General features: G+C 32.8%; 1 protein-coding gene across 1 annotated transcript; it reads left to right on the plus strand.

The window, feature by feature from the left end:
- Positions 1 to 6,445: 6,445 nt before the first annotated feature.
- Positions 6,446 to 13,968, plus strand: LOC133200304 (lysozyme 1-like). Its single transcript, XM_061336125.1, has 5 exons — positions 6,446 to 6,494; positions 6,673 to 6,759; positions 12,071 to 12,235; positions 13,780 to 13,858; positions 13,962 to 13,968. The coding sequence occupies exons 1-5, from the start codon at positions 6,446 to 6,448 to the stop codon at positions 13,966 to 13,968; spliced, it is 387 nt and encodes a 128-aa protein (XP_061192109.1).
- Positions 13,969 to 18,300: the final 4,332 nt, after the last annotated feature.

Genomic DNA, 18,300 nt, shown 5'->3' on the forward strand with positions numbered 1-18,300 from the left:
CAATTTTTTTGCGGAAAACAACTTGATTCGGTAGAAGGAATAAACCTTTAAAGTTTCCAAAAGGATTGCTTGCGTATTTACTGAGAAAAATAGAAATTAAAGAATTTTCACTTTTCATCCGTTTCCATGGCAACGGTAGGAATTTAGAAAAAATTGAATGTTGATTGCACACCTAGAGTTTCTAATTATAATTTCTGTAAAGTTTCATCAAGATTGTCCAAGCTACCTCTGAGAACATATGTGACGTAATATCTTTTTTCTGTTTTGTTTCTTTGGTAACTGTGTGCGGCCAATTCCAGGTTTTTCTAAAAATAGAAATCACTTTGACACAATCAAGGAATCATCCATTAAAGTTTCAAAATGATTGCTTGAGCAGTTACTGAGAAAATCGAAGTTAAAGAATTTTCACTTTTCCTCTGTTTCCATGGCAACAATTGACAATTTGAAAATTTTAAATGCGAATCGCACAACTACAATTACTGATCATGACTTCTATAAAGTTTCATGATGAATGTTCAAGGGACCAGAGAGAACACTCCCGGACAAAATTCCTCACTTTTCGCATGTTTCCATGGCAACGGTAGCCATTTTGAAACTGAAAGTCTGCACTGCAGAAGTACAACTAGTGATCGTCTTTTGTGGAAAGTTTCAGGAAGATTGTCCTAGCAATCTTCGAGTGAATTCCCGGACAAGGTTTTTAGGCGTACAATAACAATATGTCCCCCGACTTCGTTCGGGGCGACATAATAATAAATGAAGGTTTATGTTGTTGTTAGTCAATTTAAGCATATTCTGTTGAAAGTTACTGCATATTTGTTTGGTGATCAAAAAATAAAAATTGTTAAAACTGACTCTACTCTTCTAGTTTGATTTGTAGTAAATGGATTGGGTTCTTTTTTTTCGTTCTCTCTTTCTTTCTTTTCTTTCTTTCTTTTTTTTTTCCTTTTTTCCCCGAGAAATTTAGGTTTTCTAACATTGCCCTAGTACTCTGTTGTTTTATCTTCTTTCTTTTCGTACTTCTTTTCTATATTTTTTTTACGACTTAAGTGTGTGATATTCATTGTAATTTCGTATACTAACATGTGTTACCTGTAGCAGTAGTTATTGATTTTTAGCTTTAAAATAAACATTTTCGGCGACCAGTATGAAATCTGCGATCTTGTCATGTGTTGATTACCTCGACTAAGGACGTACGAGAATCACGATTATTATTTCAGGCCAAAGATTCTACGAACTCCTTTTTGACCAAGGTACGACGTACAAAATTACATATAGTGATCAACCTGTCTGATAAGAATTTATATAGAAAGAATCTCTTCTACAGATCAGGCTGACTAAGTATTTTTCTTTCCTGTAGTTTCTGTTTATTGTGGGAAGATCGCCCCCCCCCCCTTTTTTTTAAATTATGTATCATGCAACATTTCTATTCTCAGCTGCTGACCCTTATCTTGAAAAAATGAAATTATATAAAAATTTGTAATTTTTGTTAAGATTTTCGATAAGATGAGGTAAGAATTTGACTGAGATTTTCGTTAAAAAATAGTTATATAAATAAATTGTTAAGACAAACAGTTTACCTTCAGTAATGTCTAACAAAATATTGATCAGTAAAAAGTTATAGATTAAAAACTTTCGGCCCGTCTTTGTCCCTTATGTGAGTGATCTGCCCTTTTTTCTTGATATCATCTTAAAGCTCTCATGATTTTGAACACTTTTTGTTCAATAACTATTCAGAAATTCTTTTTCGTTTCCGAGAAATATTAAGGGCCGGCCCTTTAAGTCTAGCAAAAATTGAATGATTGCATATCATTAAGAATATTATTTTGAACGTCTTTTGTTAAAATATTGGTTATCAAAATATTCTTCCTTTTCAAGATTTATTGCGCCAAAGATTATACAATCTGTCCCCTAATTACCCCTTATTGCATAACATATGATGTAAACACCATAAAGAGTGTGAAGATGAACTATTTCGCTTCAGTAATATTATTAAAAATATTTCTCAATGAATAGTTATTGATTAAAGACTTTTGGCCCCTCTCAGCCCCTATTTCGAGGGGCCAGCCCCTTTTTCTTCATACCACTTTAAAGCTCTTATGATTTTGAACACTTTTTATTCAACAACTATTCAGAAATTCTTTTTTCGTTTGCGAGATATCTGCAAAAGATATATTTAGGGGCTAGCCCTTCAACTCCTTGTTTAGCAAAAATCGAAAGGTTACATATTGAGCAGATAATTATTTTGAACATCTTTTTATTCAATATTGCTTATCAAAATATTCCCAACTTTTGAGATATAGAGTGACAAAGATTTGGCGTTCTAGTCCCTTATGGCCCCTAATTATGTATTATGTGATGTGAATATCATAATATATAGTTGGAAATTGCCGACATAAACATTTTTGCTTCAGTAATGAATCGCAAAATATTGATCGTTAAAGAATAATTGATTAAAGACTTTCGGCCCCTCTCGACCCCTATTTTGAGGGACCAGCCCCTTTTTCTTCATACCACTTTAAAGCTCTTATGATTTTGAACACTTTTTGTTCAACAACTATTCAGAAATTCTTTTTCGTTTCCGAGATATATGCAAAAGATATATTAAGGGGCCAGCCCTTCAACTCCTTAATGGGGACGTTAAGCAAAAATCGAAAGGCTACTTACTGTTTTAAACATTATTTTGAACATCTTTTATTCTATATTGCTTATCAAAACATTTCCCACTTTCGAGATATAAAGTGCCAAATATTTGACCTTCTGGCCCCTTATGGCCCCTAATTATGTAACATGTGATGTGAATATCATAATATATAGTTGGCAATTGATGAGATAAACATTTTTGCTTCAGTAATGAATTGCAAAATATTGATCGTTAAAAAGTTATTGATTAAAGACTTTTGGCCCCTCTCGACCCCTATTTTGAGGGGCCAGTCCCTTTTTCTTCATACCACTTTAAACCCCTATGATTTTGAACACTTTTTGTTCAACAACTATTCAGAAATTCTTTTTCGTTTCCGAGCTATATGCAAAAGATATATTTAGGGGCCAGCCCTTTAACTCCTTAATGGGGATGTTTAGCAAAAATCGGAAGGTTAAATATTGTTTAGAACATTATTTTGAACATCTTTTATTCAATATTGCTTATCAGAATATTTCCAACTTTCGAGATATAGAGTGCCAAAGATTTGGTATTCTGGCCCCTTATGGCCCCTAATTATGTAACATATGACATAAATTTTTATATATAGTTGTAAATTGTTAAGATAAACAATTTTGCTTCAGTGATGAATTGCAAAATATTGATCATTAAATAGTTATTGATTAAAGACGTTTGGCCTCTCTCGGCCCCTATTTTGAGGGGCCATCCCCTTTTTCTTCATACCACTTTAAAGCTCTTATGATTTTGAACACTTTTTGTTCAACAACTATTCAGAAATTCTTTTTCGTTTCCGAGATATATGCAAAAGATATATTTAGGGGCCAGCCCTTCAAATCCTTAATGGGGACCTTTAGCAAAAATCGAAAGGTTACTTACTGTTAAGAACATTATTTTGAACATCTTTTATTGTATATTGCTTATCAAAACATTTCCCACTTTCGAGATATAGAGTGCCAAAGATTTGGCATTCTGGCCCCTTATGGCCCCTAATTATGTAACATATGATGTGAATATCATAATATATAGTTGTAAATTGTTGAGATGAACATTTTTGCTTCAGTAATGCATTACAAAATATTGATCGTGAAAGAGTTATTTTTCAAAGACTTTCGGTCCCTCTCAGCCCCTATTTTGAGGGGCCAACCCCTTTTTTTCATATCACTTTAAAGCTCTCATGATTTTGAACACTTTTTGTTCAACAACTTTTCAGAAATTCTTTTTCGTTTCCGAGATATATCCAAAGGAAGTATTTAGGGGCCGGCCCTTCAACTTCTTAATGGGGACGTTTAGCAAAAAATAAAAGGTTGCATATTGTTTAGAACATTTTTTGGAACATCTTTTATTCAATATTGCTTATCAAAATATTTCCCACTTTTGAGATATAAAGCGTCAAAGATTTAGCATTCTGGCCCCTAATGGCCCCTAATTATGTAACATATGATGTGAATATCATAATATATAGTTGTAAATTGTTGAGATGAACATTTTTGCTTCAGTAATGCATTACAAAATATTGATCGTGAAAGAGTTATTGTTCAAAGACTTTCGGCCCCTCTCAGCCCCTATTTTGAGGGGCCAGCCCCTTTTTCTTCATATCACTTTAAAGCTCTCATGATTTTGAACACTTTTTGTTCAACAACTACTCAGAAATTCTTTTTCGTTTCTGAGATATTTGCAAAGGAAGTATTTAGGGGCCGGCCCTTCAATTCCTTAATGGGGACGTTTAGCAAAAAATAAAAGGTTGCATATTGTTTAGAACATTATTTTGAACATCTTTTGTTCAATATCGCTTATCAAAATATTTCTCACTTTTGAGATATAAATCGTCAAAGATTTAGCATTCTGGCCCCTAATGGCCCCTAATTATGTAACATATGATGTGAATATTACAATATATAGTTGTAAATTATTGAGATAAACATTTTTGCTTCAGTAATGCATTACAAAATTTTGATCGTTAAAGAGCTATTGACTAAAGACTTTCGGCCCCTCTCGGCCCCTAATGTGATGAGTCAGCCCTTTTTCTTTGATATCATATAAAAGATCTTGTAATTCTACACAATTTCTATTCAATATGTTTTTAGAAAATCTCCATAGTTTTAGAGATATGATAAAAAATGTCTTGAAAATTCACTCCCGATTCATGTCCTAGATTTCAACCCCTACCGAGCTTCCATACTAGGTACTTCCGGAAAATTTGAAAACCCAGGTGGAAAACTTCAACATGTCGTCTATAATCGCTGAAAATTTCAGCGCTCTAGCTTTTGCCGTTTCTTAGTTTTTGTGTCGACAAAATGGTTATCTGAAAATCGATTAAAGGGCGATAACTTCCGACCGGAAGTGAATTTTAAGGATTTGAACAAAAAAGGATCATCTTCAGATCAAAAGGCATTACCCCTGAAAATTTCATGAAAATCGATCGAACCGTTTGCGAGATATCTTCTGCACAAAAATTGTAAAGAAAAAGTGGAATAATAATAATAAAAGTGAAAAAGAAACAATACAATAATAGAAGGGTCTTCCGTTGGAGACGGAAGACCCTAATAAGAAGCTTGAAAAAGAAACATAAGAATAATAGAAGGGTCTTCCGCTGAAGACGGAAGACCCTAATAATAAAGGTAAAAAAGAAACCTAAGAATAATAGAAGGGTCTTATGCTGAAGACGGAAGACCCTAATTAGCCAAAATGCGACCCATCAATAGGTATACATGTATTTACTAATAGGTCATTATGTCGACCATAGCATTTACGAAATGCCGACTTTAAAGGAGGTTTTTTAAATCAGTGACTGGTATGCCTTGCTTTAAAAATTGATCGTACTCAGATCAAGCTCTTGAGTAGCGAATAAACACTATATGCATGTGATAGCGGAATATTACTACATGAATATTTTAAGGAAAGTTGACGATGAAAAATGCTGAAGTTACCTAGTGTGTCATATAATTTAGTTGTTAATTTCCCTTTATCGTCTATAATCAGTCAGATATCTTTATTATAACCCGATGTGGCGGTCTCTGCGGTGTCTATTATTTTAACTTAAATTATACTTAATGTAGAGTGACTGTCATGTTAAGAAGCACAGATTCTATAGACTGGATTATAGACAACAAGTATAGTTCAAATGAAATAAATGCATAATACAAGCATTTTTAACAGTGGTTGCTTTAGCGCTAACATCAATATACTAGAAGTATTATTTTAGTAATCCATAAGGACTAATAATAAAACATCAACATCATATAACTCATTTATGCATCATATTGTACGTTTGCCATGATAAGGGGAAAAAAAGAAATTGGACTTTGTACTTTTGTCTTTCTATTGACTGTTCGTCGGTAGAGAGCTCACTCCGTAGTAGAAATGTCGTGGGCTTGTGCCCAACCAGGGCAATTCTAACGCGGTTAAAATAGTTTGCAACTGCTCAGTCGGTTAGCACTAGGCTCTTTTGAAATGACAATTGCTTTATTTCAAAAGAGACCTTAAAACCGTTGAAGGTGTTGGCACGCTTAAGAACCTTCACTGCTCAATGACCCTGGATGCCGATTTATAGCCTAATTTGAAGCTAGTCTTCTGAAGACATCCTGCATGAAGTACGCAGTAATAACAATGAAATATGGAAATAACGAACACTAATAAAGCTCAAATTCCCTTGAAAAAAAAACATTGGGAGCAGAAGGAACACAAACCTCTTAAATGTAAGAGATGGGATCAGTTGTCATGCACCCCTTTCTACCGGACACTCTCGACGTGTGATCAATCATGTACTCAGCAATACAACTTATTATGATGGACTGGGAAAAACTTAATATCAAATGTCCAAGCACTGTTTCTGCTAGTATATAAAAAAATATTCTTTAGCATGAATGCCTTTAAAAATTGGAGATTATTCAATACAAGTATTCGCAAGTTCACTAGAGCTTATTTTTGTCACCATTGAAAAAAAATTAATCTATAGTTTTAGACAGAATAAATATTAAACTATGAGAAGAATTTTTTATCATTTTTATTTTCAGTGAGTGGAAAAACCTTTACAAAGTGTGAACTGGCAAAAGAGTTAGCAGAATCAAACCACGATATACCACGTAGTGATATTGACGACTGTAAGTGAATTTATTCAAACATAACAAGACTTTTCTTAAAAGAGAGCAATATCGGGTCAAACACGGATATTGCATCAACTGAATATCCATCGAACTGCCACTGTGTCAATTTCTTTTTTAATCCAAGGGATGCTTGTCTGGTTTCTGACTAGATGGATGAAATATTCAAAGTATATTTGCTTATATGTCTTTTATATTTACATGGAAGTTATTTAAAAAATCATATTTTTCTTTCTTCATCATAGTTGTAAAACTTTACATAGAAATGGTAAACTGAGTTTGAAATCTAGCAGGGACTATATTTTTGGCGGAACAACAGCCTATGAAAAAAATCTCGATCTTTTCTGCTTCTCAAAATTACCATAGAACAATGAATTTAATTATAGAATTTTTAACAGTCAAAGACTTTAAAAAATTCAAATGTAAGTAAAATAAATAATAATGGCCTGAAGTTATAAAATATATCAAATAAATATGATGTTCAAAACAAACTACAATTTTATTAGCATTTAAAAGATTCCAATTTAAGTACAGATTTGAACAAAAAATCTGTAAAAAATGGGGTTTTTTTCTCCCTTAGTAAACTGTCAAACCTTTTTGTTTTAGTATCAATTTTTATCTTTGTGTGACTCCTTTACCATATATAAAAATAAGAAAAATTTAAATATAGGAAGCATATAAAAATAACTAAAAATAGAGGAAATTCGGATTAGCCAAAATCAATTTTAGTTGAATTATTCATGTCGATTTGGTAGTATCATCTGAAAAACCCTAAATGGTAATATCTTTTTACGCCAAAAAAAAAAAAAATCAACTTTTGAAATTGAAGTAGACATTGCATGATTGGCAATAGTATTTTTTTTTAATTTGTAATGTGAAGGAAAAAGATATGACCTTGACCTGACCTTGGTTTTAAGATAAAACGGTCAAATTTAATCTAACTGCTACCATCACTTACTGATTATGTCCTCTTGAATCTATGGAAATTTCATCAATGTTTAAATACAAGAAATATGAGAAGAATCCCTCATTAAGCTAATAGAAAAACGGACGAAACTAGCAAACAAAGGTGGTTTAGAATTCTAATATTGATTGTATGTTGTGTAACGTTCTATTTGAGAATTTTTCACTCATATAGAGACGTCACCGTATGCCGGTGAAGGGCTTCAAATTTAGACCTATACCCGGCACTCAGGACTATTGAGCAGTGAGGGTTTTTTATCTTGTCAACGCCTACCGTGAAACGGGATCTCAGTTTTTTAAGGTCACATCCGAACGACCCGTGCCTTTCACTAGCTTCTAGAGCCGGGCACTTGGCGAAGGGACAGTCTCTATCCTTGTATACGTCTTAGGTCGATATATCTGAATGTCGCGAATTGAAGACCACAGCAAGTGCTTTCTTCTTCACGTGTAGACTTTTTTTTAAATAAATTCTGCTTAATAGGAATATAAAACAGGTCAGCTAATAAAGGGGCACAACTATGATAAATTAATTACTTTAAAGGATCGAGTTAATACAAGTTATAAGGTCACCTGAGTAAACTCAGGTGACCTATTGCTATCTGTTTTCGTCCGTCGATGTGCGTAGTGCGATGTTCGTTAACATTTGAACATTTTTAACTTCTTCTTTAAAATCGCTCAACCAATATCAACCAACTTTTGCATATAGCATCTATGGGTAGAGGGGAACAAACATTGTGAATTGCATGCTCCCTGTCCCCCTGGGGCCTGAGGGGTTGGGCCAAAACCACTAAAATTATTGCAATCTTTAAAAATCTTCTTCTTTACTCCTGGACATTAAGCAGTCAAACTGTTGGCATGATTGTGATAAGGATTGAGCCTTCTACCAAAATTGTGAAATTCATGGCCCCAGGGTCAGGGGTTTTGGTGCTAGGGTGGGGCTCTGTTGAAAATGCATTATTTCTGAAAAAAAAAATTCTCTTTTGCTCCTGGGTACAATGAAAACAAACTAAATGCATACTTATGATGAGGAAGGTTACCTCTACCAAAATTGTGAATTTCACAATTTTGGCCCCTGGGTCAGTGGCTCTGGTGTTAGGGCGGGGCTTTAATGATAATAGTGAAAATGCATTAATTCTTTGACAATCTTCTCCTCTGCACCTGGGTATTAAACCCATCAACTAAGTACAAAGTTATGGTGTGGAGGAGGCTTCTAAAATTGTGAATTTCATGGCCCCTGGGTCAGGGGTTCTAGTGTTAGGGAGGGGCTCTAATGATTATATAGAGAAAATGCATTCATTCTTTGAACATCTTTCTCTCTCCTCCTGTGTATAAAGAAAATAAATTAGGTGCATCGTTATAATGATCAAGGGGGCCTCTTCCAAAATTGTTAATTTCATGGCCCCTGGTTCAGGGGTTCTTGTGTTAGGGCGGGGCTCTATTGACCATATAGTGAAAATGCATAAATTCGTTAAAAATCTTCTCCCCTCCCACTGTACATAAAGAAGATAAACTCGTTGCATGGTTTTGATGTTCAAGTGTTCCTGTTCCAAAATTGTGACATTTCTGACCCTAGGGTGAGGGGTTCTGTAGGAGGGGTGTCTATATTGATTATATAGTGTTTTGTTTGTTTGTTTATTGTTTAACGTCCCTCTCGAGAATGTTTCACTCATGCGGAGACGCCACCACTTGCCGGTGGAATGCTGCAAATTTTGACCGGCACTCAGGGTCATTGAACAGTGAGGGATATTTTTCTTGCCAGCACCTACTGCGACACGGGACCTCGGTTTATAAGGTCTCATCCAAAGGACCGGTCTCCACGTCTCACAGAGGGATTCGAACCCGCGACGTAAGGCTCAACTCCTTACTCTGCGACTCTAGAGCAGACGCTCTAACCCCTGCGCCACGCGGGTGACGATTATATAGTGAAAGTGCATTATTTCTTTGAAAATCTTCTCTGCTCCTGGGCATTTAGCCGATGTACTGTACTTAGTACATAGTTATGCTAAAGAAAGATCTCTTCCGAATTGTGAAATTCATGGCCCCTGGGTCAACGGTTCTGGTGTTATGGCGGGACTCTATTGATTATATAGTGAAAATGCATTAATTGTTTAAAAATCTTCTCCTCTCCCCTTGTATACAAAGAAGATAAATTAGGTGCAAGGTTATGATGATCAAGGGTGCCTCTTTCAAAATATCGAATTTCTGACTCAAGGTTGAGGGGTTCTCTGGGAGAGGGGGGGGGGGGCTCTATTGATTATATAGTGACAGTGCATTATTTCTTTGAAGTTTTTTTTCTCTGCTCCTAGGTATTTAGCAGATAAATCAAGTATATAGTTATAATGATCAAGGGCGCCTTTTCCAAAATTGACCCATGGGTCAAGGGTTCTGATGTTAGGGTGAGGCTCTATAGATTATATAGTAAAATGCACAAATTCTTTAAAACTTCTTCTTTCCCCCTGTATATAAAGCAGATAGTACAAATATCATTTCTGCTTGAACTTTCAGTAAGGCATGACAATCTCGGCGATACATGATTAGCGTCTCTCAAATGGTGACCTAGATTCTCATATGTTAAGAAATTAATAACATTAGCAACTTTAGATCGTTGTTAACAAACAATGAGATGACATAAGCCACACCTCTTTACTGTAAGAAACGATGTAATTGGTTCCTTGCGTCACTTGTTGATGTCTGAACCATTTTTATTTCATGTGTATTTCACCCGTGAATGAAAAGCTGTGTAAATTTCAGTATTGATGAGCTTATCTGGCAACCAATGAGAATCTAGGTCACTATCTGAGAGACGCTAATTATGTATAGCCGAGAATATCACGCCTTACTGAAAGTTCAAGCAGAAATGATATTTGTACTAAACTAGGTGCATGGTTATGATGATATAGGGTGCCTCTACCAAAATTGTGAAATTTATGGTCCCAGGGTGAGGTGCTTTGTGGGAAGAGGGTGGGCTTTATGGATTATATAGTGAAATTGCATTATTTCTTTAAAAATCTTCTCTCCTCCTAGTTATGATGAGCAAGGGCTCCTCTTCCAAAATTATGAATATCTTGGACCCTGGGTCAAGGGTTCTGGTGTTAGGGTGGGGCTCTATTTATGATATAATGAAAATACAATTTTCTTCTCTCCACCAATATATAAAGCAGATAAACTAATTGCATAGCTATGATGATCAATGGTGCCTCTTTCAAAATTGTGAATTTGTGACCCCAGGGTGAGGGGTTCTCCTTGAAAGGGGGGAGAACTCTATTGATTATATAATGAAAGTGCATTATTTCTGTGAAAGTCTTCATCTGTGCTCCTGGGTATTAAGCAGATAAAACTAATATATATTTATGAACAAGGGCGCCTCTTCCAAAATTGTGAAATTTGTGGTACAGGGAGTTTTGGTGTTACATTGTAGGGCGGGGCTCTATTGATTATAACATGAAAGTGCATTATTTCTTTGAAATTTACTTCTCTGTCCCTGGGTATTTAGCAGATAAACTAAGTCTATAATTATGATGAGCAAGGGCAACTCTTTCAAAAGTATGATTATCTTGGCCCCTGGTTTAGAGGCTTTGGTATTAGGGTGGGTCTATATTGAATCTATAGTAAAATGGATTATTTCCTTGAAATCCTCGTCTCTGCTCCTGGGCATCTACGAGGTAAATAGAGTATGGAAAAAGTTATAATAAGCAGGGATCATTTTACCAGATTTTGAAATGCTGTACCCTTTGGTCAATTTATTAATTTCTACTGAAAGGAGTTATTCCCCTTTGCTATTCACCTATAATAGTTAAACACTGTATATAATATAACTTAAAAGGTCAAATGAATAACAGAATTATACAAGAAATTTTTATAATATTTATTACAAAAGTACTTTTATAGTTTTAATGGTCAGGAAAAGTTTTAAATGATAGATAAATGAAAATGGTACAAAAAATACCATATCTTTGTACAATAAATAACCTTAAAATAGCAAGAGAGGCCAATGTGAAGAGGGGGGATGAAATGTGTGTAACTGATAGTGTTTTGTCTAGTCCGCATGAGGATAGTGACATATGGGGAAAGTACAGGCAAATAAATAGATCAACTTTTAAGATTTGTTATTGAGTACTAATTAATAATACTAATATTTTGCTGATCCCTTATTATCCTATTTCTCTTGCTTTTGGGCAACATAGCTTTATTTATCAGTTCATTCTGTTTTAATCTATGGATTGTTGCATTATACTCAGGTGACCGTTAAGGCCCCTGGACCTCTTGTTTCAATATACTTTCCTCAATATGTCCCCTTTTGCTTGAAATTGTGGCAGTCGTACTGAACGGTATATTTTGTCGTATTTAGATGTTTGTATGGCAGAATTTGAATCGAGCTATAGAACTAACGTAATAAGTCCTCCAAACATTGATGGATCTCGCGACCATGGACTTTTCCAGATTAATGATTATTGGAACTGTGATCCTCAGAATGGACAAACCACCAAGAATGGCTGCAATGCAAATTGTTCAGGTAATGTTTACATGCAGGCGCCACTATTGAACAACAAAAAATGCATACGCAAGTAGTGGCAAACATCATCTCTCTATTTGAGGTCTTATTTTCAAAGCTAGAAAAAATACATTTCTGTTAACAAACCTTTGTTAATACTGGAATAATGGATACTTAAAGGGACCTGGACACAGTTGCTTTGTTTACATTTTAGATTTCTATTTTTTTTTTTCAAAAAAGTTAACTGTATTGAACTAATATGAATATTTTTAGAATTCTAGGACAACGACCTTTTTCTTTACATTATGTCAAAGATCTGCCTTTGTAAAAATGGGCACGAGCTCTGTTATTGTTAATATTTACGTTTTACGGGGTATGTTCATTATGTTTACTCTGCACACACCACTGGGTGGGGACTGAAAATACTTGTGAGTTGGTTTGCTTTCTCACAATTTTACACTGAATTTTCTGAATTATAGGTTTGTATTTTTTTTTCATTGATACTCAACAAAATTTCAACCTTAGTATTAAGGATAATGTTTACTCTTTGAAAGTGGCAGGATATGTGTCAATCATACGCGTCCCGAAATTAGTAGTATTAATAATCTCTAGATAAAAGAAGTTTCTTTACACGCTTTTATAATATTTCGGCGTGCATATACACTGTAACTCATGACATTTACTGTAAATCACTATTAATTTTATTCGCGAGAACATTATTTTCACGTTATTACGCGAGACAGTGTGCTCGCGAAAATTTAATTCTCGCGTGAATTTCTGTTAGTGTAGGTTATATACAACAATACCCAGCATTCGTGAAAATCTTGTCTCACTTATAAATAACAAGTACATATCTCGCGAAAATAAGATGTCATGAAAATTTGGTGATCTACAGTACCTGAAAATTTTAGAAAATATTAACTCCAAATCTGTGTGCAAGCCCCTTTAAAACATACTGCATATGTTTTAAAATCAAATATTTCTTGTTAAAGTCATCGGCAAAATAGGGGGAAGAGTAAGAAGTAAAATTATTTTGATGGTTATTACATTTTTGCATAGTTCTAACTTAAAAACAAGAACTAGGTTAATGTATTTACCATGGCCACAATTGCAAACAACGCAACTTAAATGCATGGAGACGGATTATTAAATCAAAGATTTCTTTCTTCAATTTTAAAATGTATATCAGTTCAATTTAATCAGTTTTTTATCGAAATTATGAGGGAAAATTAATTCGAACAATTCCAAAATGAATAAGTATTTATAAGTTACAGTGTCCATCCAACATTCTAAATGCAGAAATAGTCATCCAGTATATATGGTTCTATCCCTGGATAAATCTTTCTTTATTAATAACTCAGCTCAGAGGTCTTTTAATTCTATAAACAGTTCAGATATTTTTCCAGAATCAAAATTGATTGTAAGGTTATAATAACATGTTTATGTGTAATTAGTTTTCAGATTTACGTATTTTTTAATTCATTAAAGAATCGTTTGTATTTGTAATGTCAATTATAGCTTCAAAATTTATTAACTGCAGGTCTGTTACAGTTTTCTTCTAATAGATTTCAGAAATGACGATATATCTGATGACATCGTGTGTGTAAAACAGCTGAAGAGAGAACATCATGGATTTGGATTTTCGTAAGTTTCAATTGAATAGTTTTTTTTTCCGGAAACATCAAAACCTCTTAAGTAGCAAAGTATATGTGAGACATACCTAGTTAAATTAACTTATTTTATTTAGATCTTAATGGATTTTTCCAATATTTATAAATAAGCTAACTTAAATTAGATTTTTTTTTCTAAACTTCTAAACCCAAATCAGCTACTTGCTTTATATTATATTTGTTAAGAACCAATCGACATAAATTTTAATTACTCTTCAAGTATATATATATATATATATATATATATATATATATATATATATATATATATATATATATATATATATATATATATATATATATATATATATATATATATATATATATATATATATATATATATATATATATTGAATACATACGCATAATACATTAAGGACTTATGTTTCTTTTTTTAGTTTATACAGAACTTAATTTTCTCTATCAGCCATAAATAGTGTTCTTCTTTACACTGGCCATATTGATATAATGGGCCAGATATTCACAGATTTAAGCTCAGCAAAATTTGTGGATCTGAATGAAAAGAATCTAATAAAATGTAGTGAACTCCTTTGATTTACCAGGTAACCAGTAGTCGTTCATGTTTATGAACTTCATTCTTTTTATATAATTATACAATTAGTTCGTTCTCCTTCTTCTTCAGGTATGCATGGGAATCCCACTGCCAGCACATATCTCCTGACTATCTCATAGGATGCTCTTATTAGAATGAATTTATCTGTCACAGAATGATTATATAAGCATGAAAAGAACGGTTGATTAAATCTTTTACAAACAAACAAACAAACAAAAAACTAAAAAAAACTTTTAAAATATATTATTATCGAGCATTTACATTAATACTTGTTATGTTCACAAATTTTAGGTGTAAATGCAGATATTCCTGCTTACTAATGTGTATGTCATTTACTGCCTGAAATAATTTTTTTAAAGGAAAATCGATAGGCATATTTTTATTCAATATCTTGGAGAAAAAATATGCTAGAAGAAGATATATTAACCAAGACGTTGATTTTTTTCTTTCTTTTTTTTTTTGTATAAAATATGGAGATAACAAACAGTATCCAAGCTCATTCAGAAAATTCAAACCAGGAGCAGGACAATTACGGACTTCTAAGATATCAGAGGTTGGATCAGGTGCCATGGAGGAATGAACGGGGATACCTCTGTCATTAAAATTTTAAAGAATTTCGTAGATTACGATGGGTGATCAAAAAGTTCGCGAACTATCTCTATATTTACAAAACCACAATTCAGATCGAAATGAGATTTGGCACACATATAGTCATACACATGTTCTATAAATAGCAGCTATTATGTAATGTTTTGCTCCATGTTTGTGACGTCATAATGTGAAAATGATGTCAATATGTAGGTGACCTGTGACAAAAAATGATGGACTCAGTCGTACTCGAGCGACAAACGGCTGTAAAGTTTAACGTGTATCTTGGAAATTCCTTTTCAGTAGCATCTAATAATTTGTACAAGGTTTTTGAAGACAAAAGACTTCCCAGAAGTTTAATCATTAAATTGATTGATTGTTTTAGTGAAGAAAGGGAGATGGTTAAAAATGATGTTTGTTCTGTTGCCCTGTGAAAGTAAGCTGGGGAAGAGATGTGTCCTTAGTTGAGCAAATTGTTATGAAAGCTCGCCAAGTTACAGTTAGAAAAATAGTTGAATATTTTAACAATAATATAATTATTAAATCCCTAAAATATTGTTTACTTTAGACTTAATACATATCAGATATAATACAAAGAAGGCGCCCGTACTTTATCCGCATTGGATAAACGACGCTCCCAAGACATAGGACTCGGATTGTGATAGTCACCATGCTCATTCTAGGAAAGGATTTCCTTATCCACCCATTCTATTGCCGAGATTTGGCCATTTCTCGGAAAAATCTTTGAGCTTCGTTGAACAGAACGCTGCGGAGCATGTCACGTGAGCGTCTATATCAAGTGATTCGCTTATGGGCAAAACGGTGGCAGATGTACATTTAAATTGAAGATGCCTTTTTAAAAAAAATAATGAACACTGAAACCTAATTTCATTTTTTTATGGAAGTTATTCAATAAGTTCGCGAACCTTTTGATCACCCCTCGTATGATGCAGATACTAACTCTACTATTAAAACAATATTGATAATGTTGTTAACAATTTAAGTAGAGAAATTGTTGATTTAGGTTTGCGCAATATTATTAGTAGACATCTGCATAATCAAACTGAAAAGTCGTTTTTGATATTAAAAAAAATTAACTTTGTTAATATTTAAACATATTGCTATGTTTATTTAGGTTTTTACCACTCATGTTTTTTTTACAGTTGTTACAATTGTTATATTATAAATTGAAATAATATGCAACTTATCACACTCGTTCTCCAAGGTGGCTTTGAAAATTGTGAGGAAAATTTACAGAAAATATTACTCTCTAGACACTCTTGTTGTGCAGTCAATATTCATTTTTTTCTAAATACCTATCGTTGCAATGGAAACAGGAGAAAAAATATCTTTTTTATTTCAATTTTCTCAGTAACTACCCAAACAATCTTTTCAATACTTTATTGGTTTAATTCTTTCACTGTATTAAAATGATTTCTGCAAAAAATGAAATCGTATGTCATCGGAAGGACATCTGGATGACTTATTGTTTTTAGCTTATCTTAGTTTTGCCCGGGGTTGTTCTCGTAGATGGATTAGAAATTCTTTATGAAACTTTGCATGAATAAAAGCCAACACATATACCTGTGCGGATATACTTTAAATTTTCAAAGTATTTCGATTAAATCAAATTTTTAAGAAGTCTTACTGTCAGGTTACCGCTATATACTATCAGAAATTTCATTTTAAAAATCACGTTTCCAATCCTATATCATCAAATTTTTTGTAATTTAATATTTTATGAGATTTATTATGTTGCAATTTCTATTTACAAACTAAAAGTATATATTTGCAGTTTCTTGATTCGGGTGGCTGCTGAGAACTAATCTGAAAATTTAAACTCCGTCAATTTTTATCATCGATTAGTTTATGTTAACTCAGCTCCCTTAGCAGAAAATCGTGCATCATGAACACTGACTATGTTGAATGAAAGTATTATGTTAGAATTAAACCTGTCATTTAAGTTCAAGTTGTAAATATAAATTTATTTTAATGTTATAAATATGTTTGTCTAGTGTTTCTTATCAGTAGATGTACATTTTTAACAGGTTGAACTCATAAAAATAAGTACTATTTGACGCCTTTTTTCGTATAAATATCCACGGTTGTAAAAAAAAATTGTCATGTTTATTGAATTTTGATTTCCTAAAATTAGTTTAGCTTATGACTTATACATGTACATGTACCTCACACGCCTTTCAGAGCATTTAATTACAACTTTTTTGTTCCAATGTCAAAACCTGCGTTGATGACAATGAAAGTAAATCTATTACACGATCTAATATTCGGGGGATCTAAAATGTACATTATTGCCATGTTCTCAATTTCGAGTTTACTTGATGGGAGTAAATTTGAAACATTTAGAACAACTTTAAAAAAAAAAAAAAAAAAAAAAAAAAAAAAAAAAAAAAAGATCAGCGATCAGGGTCCAGGATTATAAACGGAGAACAGACTTAGTCAAAATTTCTAATTAGTATTATAATAACTTTTGCAATTATTTTGAAAATAAAACAAATTTTTCTTCGCTTGTTTTAATTTGAATATTCTATACAAACTTGAACCTTTTTTTTTTTAATTTCTTAAACAAAATTGAAGATATTTAAAATTAAATCAGCTTCATTATATTCTCAGGTTCTGATCTTGGAGCCTTAAACTCAAACACATTAGAGACTGAATATAAAACCATATTCCAACATGACCAACATGACACAACTAAATGTTCAAATCACAAGAGGAGGAGGAAAAAAAATGATTTTTTACTGAAATTTTAAATTGTGTATAATTGCACTATTCCATGTCTTTTTGAAGAACATGTATGTGTCTTATTGGTAGCCATAGAAATGTAAATTTTCTACAAATGTAAAAAATTTAAAGAAATAAATTAATTCTTATAGCAAGGTATAAAATAAAATAATTTTTTATAGCAAAGTATAAAATAGATTAATTCTCATAACATGGTAAATCTTACATAACATTTAAAAAATGATTCTAATGAAAACTAAAAACGCTTGTCAAAAGTAAAAAATAAATAAATAAATAAATAAATAAAAACAAACAAACAAAACAAAACAAAACAATTGCTTTATATATAAAATAGTGAAAGTGAATTCGATCAATGGCTTTATTCATAATCAAAACGCCATGCTACAAATATTGTTCGAAAAATAATCTGGGATACCAAAATAAAAGTTAATCAGATCTTTAGCATTATTCATCCGTCTTATTTCAAGAGTATTCTTCTAAAGCGGTTTAGT

Source organism: Saccostrea echinata, unplaced genomic scaffold (genome assembly GCF_033153115.1).
Source record: "Saccostrea echinata isolate AGI-Se365-2 ecotype Australia unplaced genomic scaffold, CSIRO_AGI_Sech_v1 ptg000038l, whole genome shotgun sequence".
Lineage (NCBI taxonomy): Eukaryota > Metazoa > Mollusca > Bivalvia > Ostreida > Ostreidae > Saccostrea > Saccostrea echinata.